Source organism: Gadus macrocephalus, chromosome 21 (assembly GCF_031168955.1).
Source record: "Gadus macrocephalus chromosome 21, ASM3116895v1".
In the NCBI taxonomy this organism is placed as follows: Eukaryota; Metazoa; Chordata; class Actinopteri; order Gadiformes; family Gadidae; genus Gadus; species Gadus macrocephalus.
Window position 1 is genome coordinate 8,323,369 of NC_082402.1, and position 20,798 is coordinate 8,344,166.

General features: G+C 47.7%; 2 protein-coding genes across 11 annotated transcripts in view; one reads left to right on the forward strand and one right to left on the reverse strand.

Annotated features, from left to right (window-relative positions):
• fzd3a (frizzled class receptor 3a) overlaps positions 1-5,948 on the forward strand; it is a 7,871-nt gene extending 1,923 nt beyond the window's left edge. The window contains exons 3-5 of the mRNA XM_060042410.1: positions 2,455-2,717; positions 3,352-3,618; positions 4,121-5,948. Coding sequence (XP_059898393.1) covers positions 2,455-2,717; positions 3,352-3,618; positions 4,121-4,379 — 789 coding nt within the window. The 3' untranslated portion in view covers positions 4,380-5,948. The remainder of the gene's footprint in view (positions 1-2,454; positions 2,718-3,351; positions 3,619-4,120) is intronic.
• Positions 5,949-6,075: 127 nt separating this feature from the next.
• Positions 6,076-20,798, reverse strand: part of cdc42bpab (CDC42 binding protein kinase alpha (DMPK-like) b) — a 74,810-nt gene continuing 60,087 nt past the window's right edge. For 5 of the 10 annotated variants that reach the window (XM_060041717.1, XM_060041722.1, XM_060041719.1 and 2 more), the window contains 12 exons: positions 20,570-20,632; positions 20,098-20,351; positions 19,535-19,659; positions 18,956-19,170; positions 17,982-18,079; positions 17,251-17,335; positions 16,593-16,716; positions 15,580-15,697; positions 15,099-15,216; positions 13,441-13,598; positions 11,504-11,578; positions 6,076-10,017 (listed from right to left, as the gene is read on the reverse strand). In XM_060041717.1, the coding sequence (XP_059897700.1) occupies positions 9,886-10,017; positions 11,504-11,578; positions 13,441-13,598; positions 15,099-15,216; positions 15,580-15,697; positions 16,593-16,716; positions 17,251-17,335; positions 17,982-18,079; positions 18,956-19,170; positions 19,535-19,659; positions 20,098-20,351; positions 20,570-20,632 (1,565 nt within the window). In that variant the 3' untranslated portion in view covers positions 6,076-9,885. The remainder of the gene's footprint in view (positions 10,018-11,503; positions 11,579-13,440; positions 13,599-15,098; positions 15,217-15,579; positions 15,698-16,592; positions 16,717-17,250; positions 17,336-17,981; positions 18,080-18,955; positions 19,171-19,534; positions 19,660-20,097; positions 20,352-20,569; positions 20,633-20,798) is intronic. The other 5 variants (XM_060041723.1, XM_060041727.1, XM_060041724.1 and 2 more) reach the window with 2 other exon arrangements.

Consider the following 20,798-nt stretch of genomic DNA (forward strand, 5'->3'; position numbering starts at 1 on the left):
ATTTGTTGGTGTGTGAGAGAGAGAGAGAGAGAGAGAGAGAGAGAGAGACGAGAGAGAGAGAGAGAGAGAGGAGAGAGAGAGTCGAGAGAGAGAGAGGAGAGAGGAGATTTATAAGAAAGAGAGATGTGTTAAAAGCGAGAGCGTAAGAATGAGCTGTGTTAAAACAGAGAGCGAGACTGTGTGTGAGAGAGAGCTATAGCTAGCCTCTAGCTATAGCTCTCTCTCCCACTCACTGAGAAGCTGTAAATAATTCAACCGGCTCCTATTTTGCTCCATCTGGCTGCTTTGTAACGGTAGACTCCGAGCAACACAACACTGACAATGAACAAACTATATATCCAAACGCATACTCAGTCATTCATACTCATCCTCACTGGATGGCTCTAGTGGGAATTCCGGGCAATTCCCGGGGATATCCCCGAAAACAGATCCTCTGTCAGTCTCTACACACACACACAAACAAACACACACGCACAAATACAAATACAGACACATACTACTCATACATACACAATCAAACGCACACATACACACACACAAAACACATATATACACACATACACAGCTGTTCTGAGTAACCGTATGGCCTTATGTGAGGTATTGTGTGTGGGTGTGTGTGTGTGGGTGTGTGTGTGTGTGTGTTTGTGTTTATCCAGAACGCAGCAGTAGTCTCACATTATCTCCTCCTCACCTAGAACACTAGGGGCTGTGAGAAAGTAACCTTTGTGTGCGCGTGAACTCAAAGCAAAACTGAGTGTGTGTGCAGGTGAACTCAAAGCAAAACTGAGTGTGTGTGCGTGAACTCAAAGCAAAACTGTGTGTATATGCGTCAAAGCAACACTGTCTGAGTGTGTGTGTGCATTAAGCCTTTTTATTCGTTTGCGTGGGCCACAACACAGCGTGAAAGAGGGATTAAGAGAATAGGCCCACGCATCTGAACCTACAGCGTTGTCCTCCCCATCCATTCTCTGCACCGAGTTCGGTGGCCCAGTGCTCTGGATCCCCTCTGACGCACGCACACACACACACACACACACACACACACACACACACACACACACACACACACACACACACACACACACACACACACACACACACACACACACACACACACACACACACACACACACACACACACACACACACACACACACACTAACATCATCCACACCCACCCCAGCGCGGGTTCACCAGGGTCGGCCCGCTCTAGATCACAGCCCATCTCCACACACCACGCCGCACTGCACAATGCCACTAATCTAAGTCCCAGCGAGGCCATCTATAGCGGGGCTGCGTCGGCCATAGTGGTCCAATGGACTCGGAGAGAGGACGCGTCAGAACACGCTACGCTGCACGCTGCGCTTAATGTTACCGATGCTACGTATAGCGTGGCTGTTTTGTGAGCTCAGCGTAGCAGACAGTGGGGAGAGAGGGCCACGGGCTTAAAAATAGACGGGAATGGATTCATTCCTAACCAAGAGAGATGCTCAGAACTGTTTTTTATTTATGATGGATTTAACGCTAGATGAACAGGCGGTTATCGATCACGGAAAGATAAATCCACTCTAGCCCCACCGGTAGTGCATGGCATTAACTCTGCCAGGCTCAGAGGTTCCATTCCCACCTCGGTCCGCCCCTGCCAAGGTTGCGTGCACTCTCATGGTAAGGGCGGATGCTTTGGGTGGACTGGTCCTCCAAATGCCACTGAGTATATGAAGGAATTACATCATGTATTATTTCAACTTAAAAAGCATACGGCACAGTACATGGAGGAGTTACTGAGGAGAGCAGACACACACACACACACACACACACACAAAGCCAGCGCTAGTGCAAAGACAGCGGATAGAGGCAGGACTCAACAGCTCTCTCTCCCTGGAGGCACGGCGGACACTCTGCTGTGGAGGAGGTAGAAAGAAGCTTCTCTCCATCACACACTCATATCTCTCTCTCTCTCTCTCTCTCTCTCTCTCTCTGTGTGTCAGAGAGCCTCAAAGCATTATCATGAGATCAAGAGATGACTAGAGTGGTGGGTTTGTGCTCACCGCTGTGTATTTCAGTCTCTGGCAGGCTATAGCCCATTGTCAGTAATGAGGCAGGCAGGGTACACTACACACACGCACACACCACTAGAAACACGCACACATATAAAGGCATGACTCAATGAATGTGAGGAAGAATCAAGTCAAAGTGCCCGCCATCCCGCCTTTGTCAGTTCTGTGTGGGTGGACATACAGTCCAGTACACGCACACACACACACACACACACACACACACGATACAAGGATGCATGCACGTATTGACATATTCTCCTTTTGCCAATAATAGTACTGAAGAACGAACAATACCTCCTTCCGTTTTTGTGTGTTATCAAACCAGACTCACTGAAAGAAAAATACAGAGTTAGGTCTGATGGTACCTCTGTTGTTCAGGCTGAATAGATATTAATGTGTGTGTGTGTGTGTGTGTGTGTGTGTGTGTGTGTGTGTGTGTGTGTGTGTGTGTGTGTGTGTGTGTGTGTGTGTGTGTGTGTGTGTGTGTGCGCGCGCGCGCGCCCCCCCCCAGGTGGAGCAGAGCAGCCGTCCTGACCTGGTCCTCTTCCTCGTCAAGTACCTGATGATGCTGATCGTGGGCATCCCCTCCGTCTTCTGGGTGGGCAGCAAGAAGACCTGCTTCGAGTGGGCCGGCTTCTTCCACGGCAAGAGACGCAAGGAGTACGTTCAATGACATTCAAATAAAGAGTCTGTAGTGAACGCAAAAAACAAACGCAAAAAGAGAATTCACACTTTCAGGAAAAAATACTTAACAAAAAAACGTATACAAGCAATTAGTTGTTTTGCCCTTGTAAACATTTAATCTGATTGTTACGTGTTTAGGTCCATTGTGACTTTTTTACGACCGTGTTAATGCAATCGTCCTACGTGAAGTTTACTTTATTCTTATTGTCTAAAGAAGGAAGGATAATAGAAGGATTATACTGATGAATGACGACCCAGGCGATCCAAGTTCCAGATCACCTGACACCGGAAACCGTTGTCACCCGGAAGGTGACCGGTTGCCATAGATACGAGGTCGCCAGAGTGCTTGTGAAAACCCGCATCTTACTCTGCAACTCCCCCTCTCTTCCCCTGCCCCGCGCCCCACAAAACTCAGAGCGTTAACCCCTTCTCCCACCTTCTGCTCCTCCTTCTGCTCCTCCTTCCCCTCCTCCGTCTCCCCCTTCGCCACCACCTTCCCCCTCTCCCTCCCCTCCCTCCTGCGCCTCTCCCTCCCCTCTCTCCCCCTGGCCTCCACCTCTCTCCCCGCCTCCCCCCTCCTCCCCCACCACCACCTCCACCCCCCCAGCAGGATGGTGCACAAGAGCCACCAAGCCCTGGGGTGCCCCGAGCCCGACTTCGCCCAGCTGCTGCTGAGGGAGCCCAGTGGGCCCGTGGTGAGGAAGTCCTGCGGCACCTCCACCCAGGGCACCTCCACCCACGCCTCCTCCACCCACCTGGCCATGCTGGACCAGCCGGCCAGCGGCAGCACCAGCCGGGCCGGCTCCATGCGCAGCGGGCCGTCCAAGAGCAGCGGCAGCAGCTACCACGGCAGCCTGCACCGCAACCGGGACGACAGGTGGGTGGTGCGGTCGCCACGGGGACCACCGTGAGCATTAGAGGCACCGGACGGAACCGCAGGGTGCGGGGAGAATCGGTTCACGAGGCAAAGGGCGGAGGTGTCGCCGGCGTACGATGACATAGTGAGAGAGTGAGGGAGTGAGGACACGCCGAGGAACTGCCGCTGTTTTCATTCAGCTTGTAGAGACGATGTCAACAAACGTATTGATATCGTCTCTGTGCTTATTGGTGTAGCAACTCATTGAGACGTTATTAAAAAGGAATCAATGTGGTGATTTGATGCACCCATGATCCAAATCGCTTACTCTCTGGATTGACAATTCCCACCCAAAAAAAAACAGGAACGCATTAAAACATTCCTTATCCAAGATGGCAAATCCCAGATGGAAACTTGCAGACATAATCAAATCTTTGAAGTTTGTTAATCAAGTTCTGCAAGGCATAAAACTATAAAGGTCGGAGTCCTCTGGCTCACCCGTCTCCATCCCGCCCTCTCCTAGGTTCACCGCCTCCAGCTTCCGAGCCGTGGAGGAGTTCCCGCCGTACGGAAGCCTGCCTCGGCTCAAGGACCAATCGCAGTCGAGACTATGCAGCAACAACCGCCTGGACAGCCCATCACGGCACGGCTCCACCCAGCGGCTGGAGAGCCAATCGCGGCACAGCAGCGTGAGAGACCTCAGCGTCGCTCCGCAGGCGGTCCACAGCGTTCCCGGACACGGGATCCACATGGTGCTGGAGGAAGACGGTCCCAGAGCCTGAGAGACCAAAGCTTTCACACTTGTATCCGACATGAAAGGTGGCCATCTTTTTTTCCTGCTTTAGAAAAAGAAAGGTGGAACTTGACCTGATCACATGAGTGACACTGGATTGCTTCAGAGCTTTATGGACACTAGTTGGCCATTTGCTGTGGTTAACTGTTGGCTAATGCTAGCCGAAATGCTCCATTCAGACTTAAAGGGAGCTGTTTGTTTATAGTGCTGTCAAGTCACGTTGAGTGGAATCTGGATGGCATCGTCGGTGCTGCTAGATTCTGCGTACAAATGACAGGTGGGCGGAGCTACGGCCAGCCAATCAACGTTCTATATTTAAGATGCCTCAAAAAGGCTCCTCAGGTACAGCCAATCACAAGCAGTGTATCGATTCCCTCCAAACACCGCGAGCATCAAGATCGTCATGGTGGCCTCCAGAGGAACTATATAATCGTTATGTCATGTTATGTCTGAAACCTGCTGAGGATGTGGATGTGAAATACATTCAACCGACGATAGTTAAAGAGAATGAACGTCCGGAACTACACTATGGAGGACTATACTATACTAGGAAGACTTTTACTGCTCCGTTTCCTTTTTCTGTAGTAAAATCAAGGACTTGATATAGTAGACTATACATGCTACTGCTGAAATATTTGTGGACATCAAGGACTTGATATAGTAAACTATAAATGCAACTACTGAAATATTGTGTGAATCAAGGATGCTGCTTTCCAGGATTGTTAGGTCTTTTTATTTGACTGTGAATATGAACACTGATAATATGGAAATACAGTGGGGTTTTATGACATACCCTCTCCTTTGTCTTCTGACTGTGACATTATCGGTACACCGTTGATCACTGGAGCGAAAAACTGCTGATCTGAAACGTAAGGACGGGTCATGGCCTTTCTTCAGCTTGTGAAGGTGCCCCCCTGGAATGGATTCTGGGAAATGCCCGAAAATGTGAACGTATATTTGTGATGAAGTTGATCACAACCATGTCATTGAAACTATAGCGTAATAAAACAAAGGTCCCAGACTACCCTAACATACACTCGGTAATGTTTCGACCTTTATGAACTTTCAGGTTAACCTGACCGGTAAAAGGGAAATGCCAAACAGAGAGAGAAATTACCTAAACATTAAATATGGGTTTCAGGTAATATCTTGTTCAATCTTTTTTTTTACGCTATTTAAATGTAATGGCTTTTGATCACTGCGGTTAAGACGTACATAAATGCTTTTTGGAACACCTCTACAAATACAATGGTTGTTTGATTGAGTCAAAATTATGTCATCACAAAACTGTTCGAATGGATTGGGCTCGTCCGCCATTTTGGATCCAAGGACTGAACTATGTGATGATGAATGCCAACCTGCTGCCTTACAGCTCGAATATGATAAACAATAGTATAATTCAACTAGTGTAGAATTTGCCAATAGTTTTGTTCGGGTCACAAGAGTTTTGTTTCTTTCATGGATTAAAGTTTGCCTAAACAGGTCTTGTGGGCTATGTATAGATAAAAATGAAACCTTTGTGGAAGCTGTAATAAAGATTTTTTTCAAGAGTTCAGAAGCGCCAGTTCCTTTCCCCCCAGAGTGCGCGGGCACACACACACACACATACTGTGTATATATATACACACACACATACTGTGTGTATATATATACACAAACATACTACACAGAAATGCACAGCATCGTTGTGTTTGTAACAGCGCTCCGTTTTATTGAAATACATCGGAGACAGATTAACATGAGTTCTCCACATACGCGTGGCTGCCACTTTCATACATTATCTCTTTTTTTGTTTTTGAATTGACCTTACACCTTAAATATGTTTTTTTGTGCAAAAAAGAATCTACAACACCTGTAGTGGGTTATCCTCAGCAAAAAATAAAACGACACAAAACGCCCAAACCGTTGAAAAACAAAAAAGCCAAGTCCAAGAAAAAAAAAAAAAAAGATTACATCTATAACATGCAAAACTGTACAAATTATTACAAAGCAATCCTAGAAAAACAAAAACAAAAAGTGTAATATGATATGAAAGAAAGGAAAACAATATAGAAAGTAGTGTAGATAAGACCTCACTGAAATGCAAAAGGCAAATTTTATTCTCCACTTCTTCGGGGCTACCACTGTGGCAACGCAGCCAACAACTAGTGTCAAACCAACGGGCTCCGTCCCTACTATATCTTAATAAAATTTCATAAAAACCCTTTAGACCACCTTGATAATTTCCCCCAAAACCTGGTACCCTCCTACACTATAGCTAGAATTCTCTCTCTCTCTCTCTCTTCTCATCAATTCACCGGTTCACACCTTCATTCACTCATTCATCAATCCCAAATTCTAGCACACTCATCTCCATCATTTTGTGAAAATATTAATTGGTTCCAACATTTCCTGAGTTCATTTAATTTTTTCCCTCAAACATTTTCGTTGTAGCAGGTTGAGTGGGGGGGGGGGGGTCTATACAGTATGTAGTATCCATGGACCTCGAATCCTTTCCACACAGACAAAGTCCAGCAGGTAGTTTTGATAGTGAGGTTAAGGTGAAATTAAAACAAATGCCCTATAGGAGGTGCTGATCTCTTGGAATTAAAACCAGGTTTTGTCACAATCTGGAGTGTCGGAATTCACATTGCACTCTCGTATCTAAAGAAAAAAAAAGAACTTATTCTTATAAACGCTGAATTTCAAGCAAGGAATTATTTTCTATTGGAATTAAAAGTGACGATTTTGGAAAGGGGCAGAAACGTATTGGTGTGTTTAGCTTTTAGCGATATATGGTCAAGCTACTTTCTTAGGATTGGAAACACTAGTAGCCACCCACATTTCATAAAGGGAGCCCCGAGGTTTCAGTAGTAGAGCTCAACCATGATAATGATCCAAATTGACTATGCCCGGAATCAACCTCAGAGGAAGAGATAGACACCCTCGACCAGAAACGAGGTTGAACAGGTGTTGAGTACTTGCAGACAAAGCAGATCCTCAGCTTACAGGGAAATCAGTGGCATCAACAGTTACAAGACATAACTTTATCACATCATGTTACAAATTGGTATTGCTATGAGCGTCTGCCTCTAGAGCCTAACATATATAGCATCGTACGTGGATGACGGCGTGTTTTGTCTACGTCTTTGAATAGTAGGCCTACTTTACAATGTGTTATAACGGCCGGATAGCAGCACTCGGTGCTAAAGGCTAGTGTTTGGCTTTAGCCCCGATGGGAACAAGCGATTGGTTGGCTAGGTTAAAAAAAAACACGAGGGCCAGTAACTTCCCTGTAACCTGCGGCCTGCAGCCTCCCCCCCACAGCTTTCGCCAGTACATTTCAATAGAGATCCTTTTCAATTGTTTTGTGTTGCCTTATAAATAGTGCCTTGCTGCTTCCCTCCAGATTTAACCAACACACGATAACCCACAGGTTAAATAGTCTGAAGAACAAATGACAGGAGATCTGGAATAAATAAAATAAAACACAGAAGGATGACCTTTCCTCTCCGTCGCCACTCAATGGTTACAATCTCCTTTTAGTTTCTTTAATGCGTTTCAATTCGTCCAGACTCAACGCATCAGTTCAACAGTCTTCAGAACACACAAGGCGATCAGAATCGACAAATCTTCTTTCTTTTGGTTTGAATGAGTTCTCGCCCCCACATGTCTCCACTTCAGAACCAGGGATACCAAAGGGTTGGTTGGAAATTAACCAGCATTCGTGACGCACCGATCGACCAATGAAAGTTCAGAAGAAAACTCGGCTGCCTTCTCTCTGCTACTAAGGTAGAGCAGAATGACGCGGTCACCTCACCACTTCTGTATGTGTGTGTGTGTGTGTGCGTGCCTGCACTGACCCAGTGAGCTTCAGACACACACACGTGTGTGTGTGTGTGTGTGTGTGTGTGTGTGTGTGTGTGTGTGTGTGTGTGTGTGTGTGTGTGTGTGTGTGTGTGTGTGTGTGTGTGTGTGTGTGTGTGTGTGTGTGTGTGTGTGTGTGTGTGTTAAATGCCTCTGGTTACTCGACCACCGATAATAACAACTTTCTTCACCCAAAACGCAAACCAAGTGAAGAAGAATCGAACACGCAATGTGTAATACATACGATAAAAAAAAGAAAGAAACAAAAACGCATTGGAAAGTGGTTTAAAAATGGCTTCCGTGTGAATACAACCCAGCAAAAATAATCACTCGACCAAAGAATACAACAAAAGTTTAAAAAGATGAACAAAAGAGTAAGGATTTTTTCTCTCTCTCTCTCTTTCTCTCTCCCATGTATTTCGCTATAGTATTTTCCATATCATATATTACTCTCTACTTTGATTCTATATACATTATTGTGGTGGGAATCCATTTTGTTGTTGCCGAGTAAATTGGTGTGGTGTTCAACTGGTGGGTCGTGGTCCGGATGGCGGTCGGGGGGGCTACATCTACATGGGAGGTGGTCCCGAGCTCTACTGATGAGGTCACTCTCACTGGCCCCCGGTGAGGAAGAGGTTAGCATAAGAGAGCCGTGACAATGTCATCACACAGTGTCGAATGTATTCTGAGTGTCTGCGCACACGTGTCTGAAACCAAAAAAAAGACAATCCCTACGGACCAGATGACAGAGTGGGGCGTAAGTCTCTAAAAAGAAATAAAACTCACTCCGTAACGCGTTGCTTAGTAACGCTGCCGTATCGCAGTCAAAATTCATTCACTGCACCTAGCTAGTGTCAATTAGAAGAGCAAAATAAAATAAAATAAAATAAAATAAAATTGCAGCTCGTCTGTCTTTTTGTGTTACAATATCAATTCTTTCCCCGAGGTAAAAAATTATATGTCACCGCTTCACTCTGGCTCTCAAAGAGCCCGCCTTTCCAAGTCTAAGATCGATAAATAAACGGAAATTTCGTCCGATCAAAACACTGCGAGTTCTATGTACAATACGAATCATGTCTTCTCCATATTTGCTCTCTGCCGGTCGCCTATTGAGGGGGTCATTGAGGGATTTTCAAATCGGCGGGAAACCGGATTTCCCGATGGCAACTCAGTGACTCAGTCAAGCGGCGCAGCCCATTATAGTCACCGGAAAAATCGAGGTTTCCGATGTTTCGGGAAAGTTATTTGCGAAAGAGCCGGCGGCACAACGGGTATTGCGGATGTTATTTCTTACTATATCCTTTAAATGCCTTTTCTAATAAAAACGCAAACTCACACCACACATACACCCACTAACCCAAAGAAGAAAGACCCCAGACCCGCCCTTTGAGCGTGTATTTACAGACATACTGGGAGACGATGTAGGCCAGCACACTATTGGCCAATGAGTTCTTTGGGTACGACGTCAGAAGAGGAGGAACCTTTAGATGAGATACGATTGGATGAGTTCTGTTGGAGGGCGAGGAGGGGGCGGGCCCTGAGGGCTTGGTTGGCAGATAGGGATTGGAGTCCTGTGCTGTCAGTCAATGGGTTGAGTGGGTTGGGTGGACCAGAGGTGGTGGCGGCGGTGGAGGTGGAGACGGCTTGGCTCATGTGTCCCAGGCCATGCGGTCCGTGCTCTCCAAGGACAGGGACTTGGTCTTGTGGGGCGAGGCGGGACTGGGGGGGCTGCTGAAGGTGGAGCTGTTGGAGGCCGTGGAGTGACGGGGCGAGTCAGAGTCCTGAGAGAGAGACAAAGAGAGCGAGAGGGAGAGAGAGAGAGAGAGGGGGGGAGATGGAGGCATAGAGAGGGGAGGTAGATAGACAATAATCAGATCCAACGCCGACTACTTCAACACTAGCCTTCTAGTCCAATGTTGACCAAGGCCAAAAGACGTCTAAATATGTTAAGAGAAGATGCAGTTCAAAGAAAATAGCGTGATCGGAGTGTGTGCAAGTATCGGACAACGTGGCCGCAAGCGGTGACTGATAAAAACAACAAACTTTTGAAGTGGTTGCTAAGGCGATGGCGCAAGTGTAGCATCGTTGTGGTTACACTTTTTTTTGAATAACGTTGACTTGTAAATGTATTCTGTTGGTCAGCGGTTTAATGATGAATACATACAATAGAAAACGTTAGAGCTCAAATCGATAGAAAATGTGTTTTTTATAAGTTAGTGGATTTAGGATGAAGAAAATCATATTTGAAAATGCTTGAGGGGAAAGGTTACCAAATGATTTTCTGTACTAAACCATAGAGCAACTTTACTCATTATATCCTTTCCCATTTCTAATATCATCAACATCTGTGATATTGGTGAAAGTTATGCCAACGTATCGGTGAGGCTACATATTAGCTGTACCTCCTCATCACTGGTTCACTGAGGGGATGTTGAAATACATGAATGCAACACATGTATTTCAGCCTTTCAGGACAAGTCTAGATGAAGTTCATCTAGAAGGTCAACCCTCAGCAACACATTTGTTTGGTCATTCAAAGCGCTGCAGGTTCAGTGTTTGCACGGATTTCTTTTGAGTCCCAGATGGCATAGATATGAAGATAATTAATGCCCAGCTAAATCGCCTGAGAAGACAACCCAGAACCTTTGTCTTACAAATCAATGGGACCCTGAAACGCGCCATGATGCCTCCCTGACCATGCCAGCCCTGGTCATCAGACATCTCTCATATCACAGCATCCCGGGGAGAGTCCTGTGCTCAGCCACACATCAAGACCTCGCCTCTGAAGGCCCCAAACGTGCTCGGGATTGGCCTGCTCACGATGGAAGCGTGCTTGTTGGTGATTGGTGGAGCGGTGGGTGTGAAGTAGGAGGGGGGGGGTGGGCGGGGTTTGAGTCGGTGCGAACCTTTGGAATGACTGGCGTACAACGGGCAACCAATGAGAAGAAACGAGGAGTGGGGAGGTAAAAGTGGGCGGTCCCAGTGAGAAAAGTGGTGTTGTGGGCGGAGCCTCCAGGCCAGTGGGGAATTTGCTAGAAGCATGGCACAGCAGGCCAAGGGCCGCAGAGAAACCATGGGGACGTTGAGGGTGGGGGGGCAAAATGAAAAACGGTGACCGTGTACATGATATGTTTTTGTCCGTCCCATTCAACTGCTATTGTGGTTTTCCAATTGTTCAGTAAAATGTGCGTGTTTACGTGTGTGTGTGTGTGTGTGTGTGTGTGTGTGTAGGTGCGCCAGCCGCTGGTCCATTCTTTCCAACATTACCTTCATCTTACTAAGCAGGGTCCTTAAAGCCCTTTTCAGATCGGGGGTCTTCTCCGACGGCGAGACCGCCTGCCACTGCAGAGGAAAGTCAAGACTCAGCCATGACCCGGACCAACAGACACCAGGAGGGGCGTCCACTGGGGGGGGGGCGGGGGGCCGGAGGGAGGGGAGCCGGGGATGGGGAGGACGGGGGAGGGGGGTTGCCGAGCCAAGCCGAGCCAGGGGATGGGTGGAGGGGGGAGGCGGGAAACATGGCGGTATGGGGGGCCAGGATGGAGTAGCCCGAGGCTGGGAGTGGGTCTGAGGTGGAGGGGGTCGAGAGGCGGGGGTTCGGGTTGGGGGGGTTCTTGAGGCTGGATGACGGTGGTCAGGTGTGTTGGTTGGGTATGATGGGAGTTTACACTGTCCAGAGCCGTTCAAGACCTCATAGGTGGATTCCACTTATGGGCCTTGAGGAGTGTAATTTATTCGGTACACAGTGTTGTATGGTAAAGCTGGGATTTGGAAGCTTAGTGTGGAACATAGTTAAGGTAGTGTACTCCTAGAAACAGGAACTAGAGTCACATTTCCCCTAAAATATCCTCCAAAAATGGTAGAAAGCAAACTAAAACCCCAAAAAAGGGACTTAGGTTGTCCATTGTAATTTGGACAATGTGCGGACACACCTTTAAATCTAAATGAAGTGAAAATGAAATGAAAATGTTTACTCATTCATGCTATACATCTATTCAAGGGAGACTGGAATGCTATTAGCATATTAGTCAAATTAGCAAACTGGAATCCTTTGCTAATTTGGCGACAATATTCCGATAGCTCGTAACCAAGGCACAGCGGAGGCTAACAAGCAATAATACAAGAGTTATCGCTTGGCTGCCATTACCCAACAAGCCCTATTCCTTCAACATAAAACCAGCCCATTCTGAATGGAGACTATGTTGTTCAGATATTTCTTGATTGATGGGCTTCAATATTATGGTTATTACGGGTTAAGGGTACTCCCAAAGACAAAAGATATTTTATAAAACTCTAAATTAAAAAGGCATAAAATACCTTTTCTTAGTAGGATATTTAACAAGAATTGAAATACAACAAAAATAAATATGTTTGTAGGTCTTCCAGTTTTGTTCAAAATACATGTTGCAACAGCGTCTATGAGGCAGAAAAGCTTGGCTTGGATTCAGCTGGCTAGCTTTAACTCAAATGTGAAGCAGCCCGTAGCAGGTGTGATATCACAGCAGACCAACCAATGTACTCGGAGTGGAGACGAGCGGAAACGACTGGGATGTATGGGTGGGAAGTACGACATGTGACATGATTCCATCCAATAGCACACATGCTAGCATCTAGAGTCGCTACGCTAATACGTGTAGTGAAAACCACCGTCGTCGTTGTGCATTTGGGAGAGTTCAATGAAATGCGTGTTTATATACACTTAAGGTTGAGATCTTAACGGCTACAGGTCAGCAAGGGTAAGGGTTAGTTGGATGGTTTGAGTCAGACTAACAATACCCTTGGCGGGAAAAACAGACCTTCATTAGCGCATGACCAAAAGAGTATGCTAATGGTGTAGCTCTGACCCTATCACTTCAGCGATTTGTGGCTGTGAGTTACCGCTAGTTCTGACCATTTAAAAGAAGATTCTCAAATGCACAGGAAAAAGAACAGAAATTCAGGTGAGCACTTTTCATACAAATTACAAATTTGTGGTTTGCCAAAATCGAATAGCCAGGTCAAGTTATGATGCAACTCCAAGATTTGACGTGAGCTGTGCAGATTTTGACCACAAACCAAACCCCGTTGGAGACTCTACAGTGTGTTTTAGTGTTTACCACTAAAAGCGCTCATACTGAATCGCTCGTGTTTGAAAGCCCTCATTTGGAAACCATGGCCTCCGCTTATTCACTCTTTCTGGGAATCGTAGTCCTTTTCTCGCTCACCTCTCGGTCGAACTGGGAGAGCGGGGCGTCCCCGCACTCGCCGCCGCCGCCGGACGACAGCGAGCTCTCGGACGGGGACGTCATGGTGTGGCGCTTGGAGCTGTAGCTCCCGCCAGAGAGCTCCCGACGCAGGGCGCTGCCGTTCTGAGAGGACGAGCCTGGGGAGGGCCCAGAGAGACAGGGGAGAGACCGACAGGGGAGGGGGAGACGTGGGAGAGAGAGAGGAGAAAGAAAGGTTGAGAAGGTAAAATTAGCGTTAAGGAAGAAATTCTCAACAAATGCCATGTAAATTAAACATATGGTATAACAAACAATAGATTAGTACATAAACTATAGTGGATGGTAAGGGGTCAGTACTGTAGCATGTAAAGTTAGGGGTCGCTACTTTGTATAATCTGGTCCATGTTAAATTATGGGTCGGTACTGTCTATAGTCTGGACCATGTTAAATAGAGGAGGGTACCGTCTATAGTCTAACAGAGGAGGGTACTGGCTATAGTCTGTAGTCTATAGTCTAACAGAGGAGGGTCCTGTCTATAGTCTGGAGGAGGAGGGTCCTGTCTATAGTCTGGAGGAGGAGGGTCCTGTCTATAGTCTGACAGAGGAGGGTCCTGTCTATAGTCTGGAGGAGGAGGGTCCTGTCTATAGTCTGGAGGAGGCGGTACTGTCTATAGTCTGGAGGAGGAGGGTCCTGTCTATAGTCTGGAGGAGGAGGGTCCTGTCTATAGTCTGGAGGAGGAGGGTCCTGTCTATAGTCTGGAGGAGGAGGGTCCTGTCTATAGTCTGGAGGAGGAGGCGGGTCCTGTCTATAGTCTGGAGGAGGAGGCGGGTCCTGTCTATAGTCTGGAGGAGGCGGGTACTGTCTATAGTCTGGAGGAGGAGGCGGGTCCTGTCTATAGTCTGGAGGAGGAGGGTACTGTCTAGTCTGGAGGAGGAGGCGGGTCCTGTCTATAGTCTGGAGGAGGAGGGTACTGTCTATAGTCTGGAGGAGGCGGTCCTGTCTATAGTCTGGAGGAGGCGGTCCTGTCTATAGTCTGGAGGAGGCGGGTCCTGTCTATAGTCTGGAGGAGGAGGGTCCTGTCTATAGTCTGGAGGAGGAGGAGGGTCCTGTCTATAGTCTGGAGGAGGCGGTCCTGTCTATAGTCTGGAGGAGGCGGTCCTGTCTATAGTCTGGAGGAGGAGGGTACTGTCTATAGTCTGGAGGAGGAGGGTCCTGTCTATAGTCTGGAGGAGGAGGGTCCTGTCTATAGTCTGGAGGAGGAGGGTCCTGTCTATAGTCTGGAGGAGGAGGGTCCTGTCTATAGTCTGGAGGAGGAGGGTCCTGTCTATAGTCTGGAGGAGGAGGGTCCTGTCTAGTCTGGAGGAGGAGGGTCCTGTCTATAGTCTGGAGGAGGAGGGTCCTGTCTATAGTCTGGAGGAGGAGGGTCCTGTCTATAGTCTGGAGGAGGAGGGTCCTGTCTATAGTCTGGAGGAGGAGGGTCCTGTCTATAGTCTGGAGGAGGAGGGTCCTGTCTATAGTCTGGAGGAGGAGGGTCCTGTCTATAGTCTGGAGGAGGAGGGTCCTGTCTATAGTCTGGAGGAGGAGGGTCCTGTCTATAGTCTGGAGGAGGAGGGTACTGTCTATAGTCTGGAGGAGGCGGTCCTGTCTATAGTACTTACGGATGCCCAGCCCACTGCTGGCGCTCATGGAGCGGCCCGGCTCCGCCCGGTTCTTGGTGATGGAGGGGATGCTGACGGAGCCGCTGAACCCCGCCCGGTTCTCCTGAACACGCACGTTCTGGTTTAGACACGCACACGGGACGCACACACACAGACACAGGACACACACAACATGCAACGGGGGCAGGGGTGAGGAGGGTGCATTGACGCGCACTCACACACATACGCGCTGTGATTGGTGAACAGTCGCACACTCCAGGTTGATACTATAGCACAACATGTGCTGTCTGTGTTGTGTGTTTGCTTGTTTAACTGTGTGGTCATGGATTCATGTCAATCCATGCAAGTATTTACTGTGTGTGTGTTTGTGTTCTTCTCTATAGAAGTGTGTATCTATGAGTGTGCCGTGTGCATGTGAGAGCGTGCTTTGAGTATGTGTGTGTGTGTGTGCGTGCGTGCGTGTGTGCGTGTGTGTGTGTACCATGGGCAGGTCTTTGAGGATCTGGATCCCGTCTCCTGGTCCCATGTGAGCCACGTGGTTAAAGTTGGTTGGGTTGGAGATCAGCTTGCTCCTCATCTCTGGGTCTCGCAACATCTCCCTAGTAACACGCATATGGAGAATTGAGTGCGTGTGAGGAGAGAATTTCAACGAAGACCAAAAAATGCCTACCCTACCATTAGATCCACTTTGTGTACGTAATTCAAAACAAGTCACGGAATACAAAACACCAAATGGGCAAAATGTCGCTTAAAAACACACAATCTCTCTCTCTCTCTCTCTCTGGTCCCGTGTCCCATAATAGGTGCAGCAGTGCGCGTCAGAGGGCTTATTGAGGTGATAAGTGTGTAGAAAAGGGTGAGTGTGCCTGCAGCAGGTCAGTCGACCAGAACGGGGCTCTATTCAACAGGGACTAGAGAGGAGATGGAGCACCGATTCTTCCTGATAAGCCCCGAGGTCACAGTATTGCAGTATCTAGGCCATGCAGCGGCGTGGCAACTTTGACTCTATCTGCTCCAATGTTGGGGTTCAATTATAAACTGTGTTCACAACAATATACTCTGATTGTTTGTAATGTGCACTGTTTACACAATGTGTTCATTCTGTGTGCGTGCGTGTGTGTGACGTAATAAAGAAGGGGATGTTATATATTAAGACATGTGAATCATATCGAGTCTACACGCTGCCTATTTACACAAAAACATCCTACATTCTATATCCTATAAACCCTATAAATAATAGTACGCTGTGAGGCTTCAGTGCAAAGGGCTATATTGAGCAGTACTGTGAATATTATGCAGTAGTATACTATGACGTTTCTAGTGTCCAATACGGAAAGTACCTAGCATGTACAGTGTATATTGCAAGGTCTAAGTTATTCCCCGTGTCATGCATGGCAGGTGTAGCGTGACCGGGCGCCAGCCTTCTAGCTTAGCCGCGTGCGCTAGGCTAACTGGGCGCCAGCCCTCTAGCGTAGCCGCGTGCGCTAGGCTAACCTCCGCTGCTGCAGGCGCTCCTCCTCTGGGACCCTGAAGGAGAAGCGCCGCTTGTTGTTCATGCTGCGCACCAGCTGCTTCCTGCTGTTGTCTGACGTCTCCGGGACCACCAGCTCATCGCCCTCTGTGTAGCGCAACACACAGCTCGTCACCCTCCGCGACACATCGCCAGCACCAAGCGTCTGGTAGGCAACGCTTATCACACATACAGTCAGCGCGGAGGAGAGGAACTGTGTTCAGGATGTTGGAATGGTTTAGGATCATTTAGGTTGACTGTAGATTTAAATATCTATATATTGAATATATATTGAAAAATGTACTAGGTCATAGCAGACGCTTTTTAGTAAAAGTGTGACTTCAAGAATCAAGGGAATTCTGGACACATCAAATTAAAGATCAGGTAGGGGTTCGATATTTGGCTTGAGGATGCCAGAAAGTTATGCTTTGGACACTTGGGGATCGAACAAACCTAACCACTACACTATACTATCCTATATAGTTCTATAGGAAGTAAAAACTAGTGTTAGCATTATCCTTACACCTTAGATACCCTATCAATCAGGAGTTACCCCCAGCATTAACAGACCGTTGACGTGCGGTAAAACAAAATGGCCTCTCATTCGAACACAGAGTACTGCAGGGCTTTCAGAGCGCTTACCCGCCGTCTTGTTCCTGAAGTAGATGAGCCTGACCGTCTCCAAGCCCAGCAGGTTCAGGGAGCCGTCCACGTTCAGAGGTCGCACCTAGCCGCCGCCACAGGAAGAGGCGCTCAGCGTTACGCTATATCCTACTACGATACATTATAGGGTTTATTCAAGAAGGTGCTGGTATGCTAAACCTCGACCTTTAACCTGTGCAGAAGCTTCGACATTATCACACAACCCAGAATTGATCAAGACTAACCAAACAAAGCACCTGATTTACATTTACATTAACATTTAGGGAATTTAGCAGTCGCTTTTATTCAAAGCGACTTACAATAAGTACATTTGTCAGAAGAAGGTGAACCAATAAATCTCTGTCGGTACAGAAAGGATTTTCTTAGAACCAGGTGCAAAGCAGTAACAATAGCTAGGTTAACCCATTCCCTGTATGCAACAAAGATAGCTAGGATAAGATGCTACAGAACTTAGAACTTTAACTAAGTACGACATACAATAAGTGTGTATATTAAGTGCCAGGATGTACAACAAACAATAAGTGCGTAGGAGCGGAGTCTAGTTGAACTCTCGGTGAACCTGATGCATTTACAAACACTGTAGATATAGGCTAGAGGTAATCATTGCAGTTACCCGTGGTTCATCCTAGAGGGCGCTGTCCCTGCGGTTTGGTTCTGGTCCTGCTAGGGTTACACTTTAACAATGACTGGCGGCTCCACACAGTACTGACCTTCTTCAGAGGCATGGTCTGTATCCACTCCATTGTGTTGACGTCAAACACGTCCACGGCGTTCTCGCTGTACACAGACAGGTAGGGGGCGTTGAAGCCTGCCGGGGGGAACACAACAACCCTTTGTCATTATGGGATGGAGGAAGAATGAGAAGTGGCAGAGCTGGTTTTAAATAGGACTACTGTATGTGCTCATGTTTTGCTGTTGAGCAGCATTGCCCACAGCAATAGACTGCTCATTTTAGACATTTCGCAATGTAATGAAAGCAAATCAAGGCTTGTTTTGGCATGTGTTCTGTTGTTTCAGAAGATTGCTCTCCTGTTCTGCCAGTGTAAATACACAGCACATGTGTCTTTCACAGGTAGGTGTGAAGTTCAAAAGTATAGGTGTATTCACAGGTACTGATGTATCTCAAAGGTAAAGGTGTGATTCACAGGTATAAAGGGGATTTAAAGGTGTGAGTATGATGCATATGTTGATGACGGTTAGTGGGTGTGTAGAATAACGTGGGTCTGTGAAGCCTTTTAAGATCGTCACTGCCTTAAGGCAACGCCTTTACCAATACAACCATCAAATGACAATCTTGGTGGCGTCAGTCTCTCCTAAAGGCTTAGTTATGGTTGGACGTCGACTCAACGTAGTGACCATTACGTAAGGACCATTACGTAATGACCATCACATGCAGTCGCCTCGACGCAGTCGTGATCTGTTTGGGTTCTGCGTCTGGTTTTAGTTAGCGGACCAATCACAGCCCTTACTGCTGCGTCGCCTCGACACAAGGTTACAGTTTTTTGTGATGAGCACGTCAGGCCCTTTGGGTGGACGCAAGGAGGGTCCGCAAGGACGCAATTGGTCCGTAAACCCCCTTGCCTTGCGTCGACGTCCAATCATAAATAACCCTTAAAGGCGATTAGTTTCCCGATGCACTTCCTGCTTCCGGTGAGACCGGGGTTCTGGGGTCACAGCCACTCACAGGCGGCGTTGGGCGTGGCGGGCCACATGAGCTCCTGCTGCCGGGAGCGGCGGCCCTGGGAGTCGACGTAGAGGCCGATGGCGCTGAAGCACAGCAGCAGCTCCTTGCTGGAGATCTCCACGGCGCACAGCGAGTCCAGGCCGTCCTGAGCGATGAAGGCCAGCGTCTGGTCGTCAGGGTGCAGCAGGCTGACCGGAGAGTGGTCGCCATGGACACTGTTGGTGGGGGGCGATGGAGGGGGTGGAGGGACAACGTCAGAGGTCCGAGAGAGGCAGACGGACATGGAAACCGGATTTTACAGGGACCTGAGGTTGTGTCCCGAGGGTTTGTTACAATGCTGGTTATAAAGCTATTCTAAGATAAGAATAGCTCAGCAAAGCTAGACTAAACTTAACCAAGCTAAGCTTAATATAAATAAGACAAGATGTGACTGGTTCTTCTGACTACCAGTAGTTATTTACCTGCATTATAAACAGGGAAAACAAATCAATGCAGAGCTAACCCACACCAAACCAAGATACGCTAAGCTAAGCTAAAGTAAGCTAGGCTCAGGACAGTTGACTCCTGGTCGTGGGTTACCTGTAGCGGGTGAAGCCGGCCTGGTAGCCCACGTAGAGGCGCTCGTTGAGCAGACCCATCCACTGGACGTGGCCCGGGGCCTGCAGATCCCTCACCCGGCGGTGCCGAGACTTGCTCTTGTTCACCTGGACAGGAGAGACACGTTAGAGCCTCCAGGCTCAGGGCGTAGCATGTAGCATAGCATGTAGCATGTAGCAAGCAGCAAGTAGGGGATAACACAAGAGAGAAAAATAGTGGAGGAAATAAAGAAACTGATAAAGAGCAATTTAATCCATTGTAAAATATTAAAAAAGGAACAAGAAAATAGCGAAAGAAGGCTGAGAAGAAGCAAAGAAAGAAGAAAATAAACAGAATAAAGATTGGAAAAAAATATATATATTTTTAAATTACTGCGAAAAAAAATAAGACAAAAGAAAAGTAACAAAAGCATCAAGTAAAGAAACAAATCAAGCAAGAACAGAGAAAGAAAATAGATTCAAAAGATCCGAGTGGGATCCCCACTCAAAACCCAACACAACCTGCAGCGAGCACCCTGTCTCCACTGAGCCCCGCCCCCCGCTCACCTCGTAGCAGATGACCTGCCTCTTCATGGCCACGCAGAGGCAGGTGACGGAGCCGCCGCGCACGGGGCCCGACACCAGCGCCTGGCAGCCCTTGGTCTCCGGCAGCTTGAAGGAGTCCGTCTCCCGGCCGTCCAGCGCCTGCGTGGGGAAGAGGCGCACGTGGCGGTTGCGCCCCGAGATGACGGCCAGCAGCTGCTCCTGGCCAATCAGGTCGATGTGGTGCACCTTCTTGTTGTCGCCCACACGGATGATCTCTGTCGTGGGGGGGGGGGGGGGAAAGAGAAAAAATAAAGAGAGAGAGAGAGTGAGAGGAAGCAAGACAAGATGAAAGGAAGGGTTGAGAGGAGGAAATGGGGTGAGAAGGAGATAAGGAGTAATTAATCATTAGGACATTGAATTAGGAGTCACAAATTGGACATCAGAACAGAATAATGGAATAATGGAGACAGACGTATTGCCAGGTGGTTCTCACCATCTTTGGTAACATGGATGACATACAGGCCTTCCTCGTTGCCAAGGGCAACACGCTCGTGATCTGGAAGCGTGCAAAAAAAAAAAAAGAGTGAGTTGTTTAGCTTCCAAGACAAGACAATTCAAGAAACCGACATGTAATGTTCTGACCAGGAGTTGTAGTTTCAGTACTGAACAGATCTGAGCTTATTAAAGCCAACCGCTTTCCTTGGAATCGAGTGAGGGGGCAG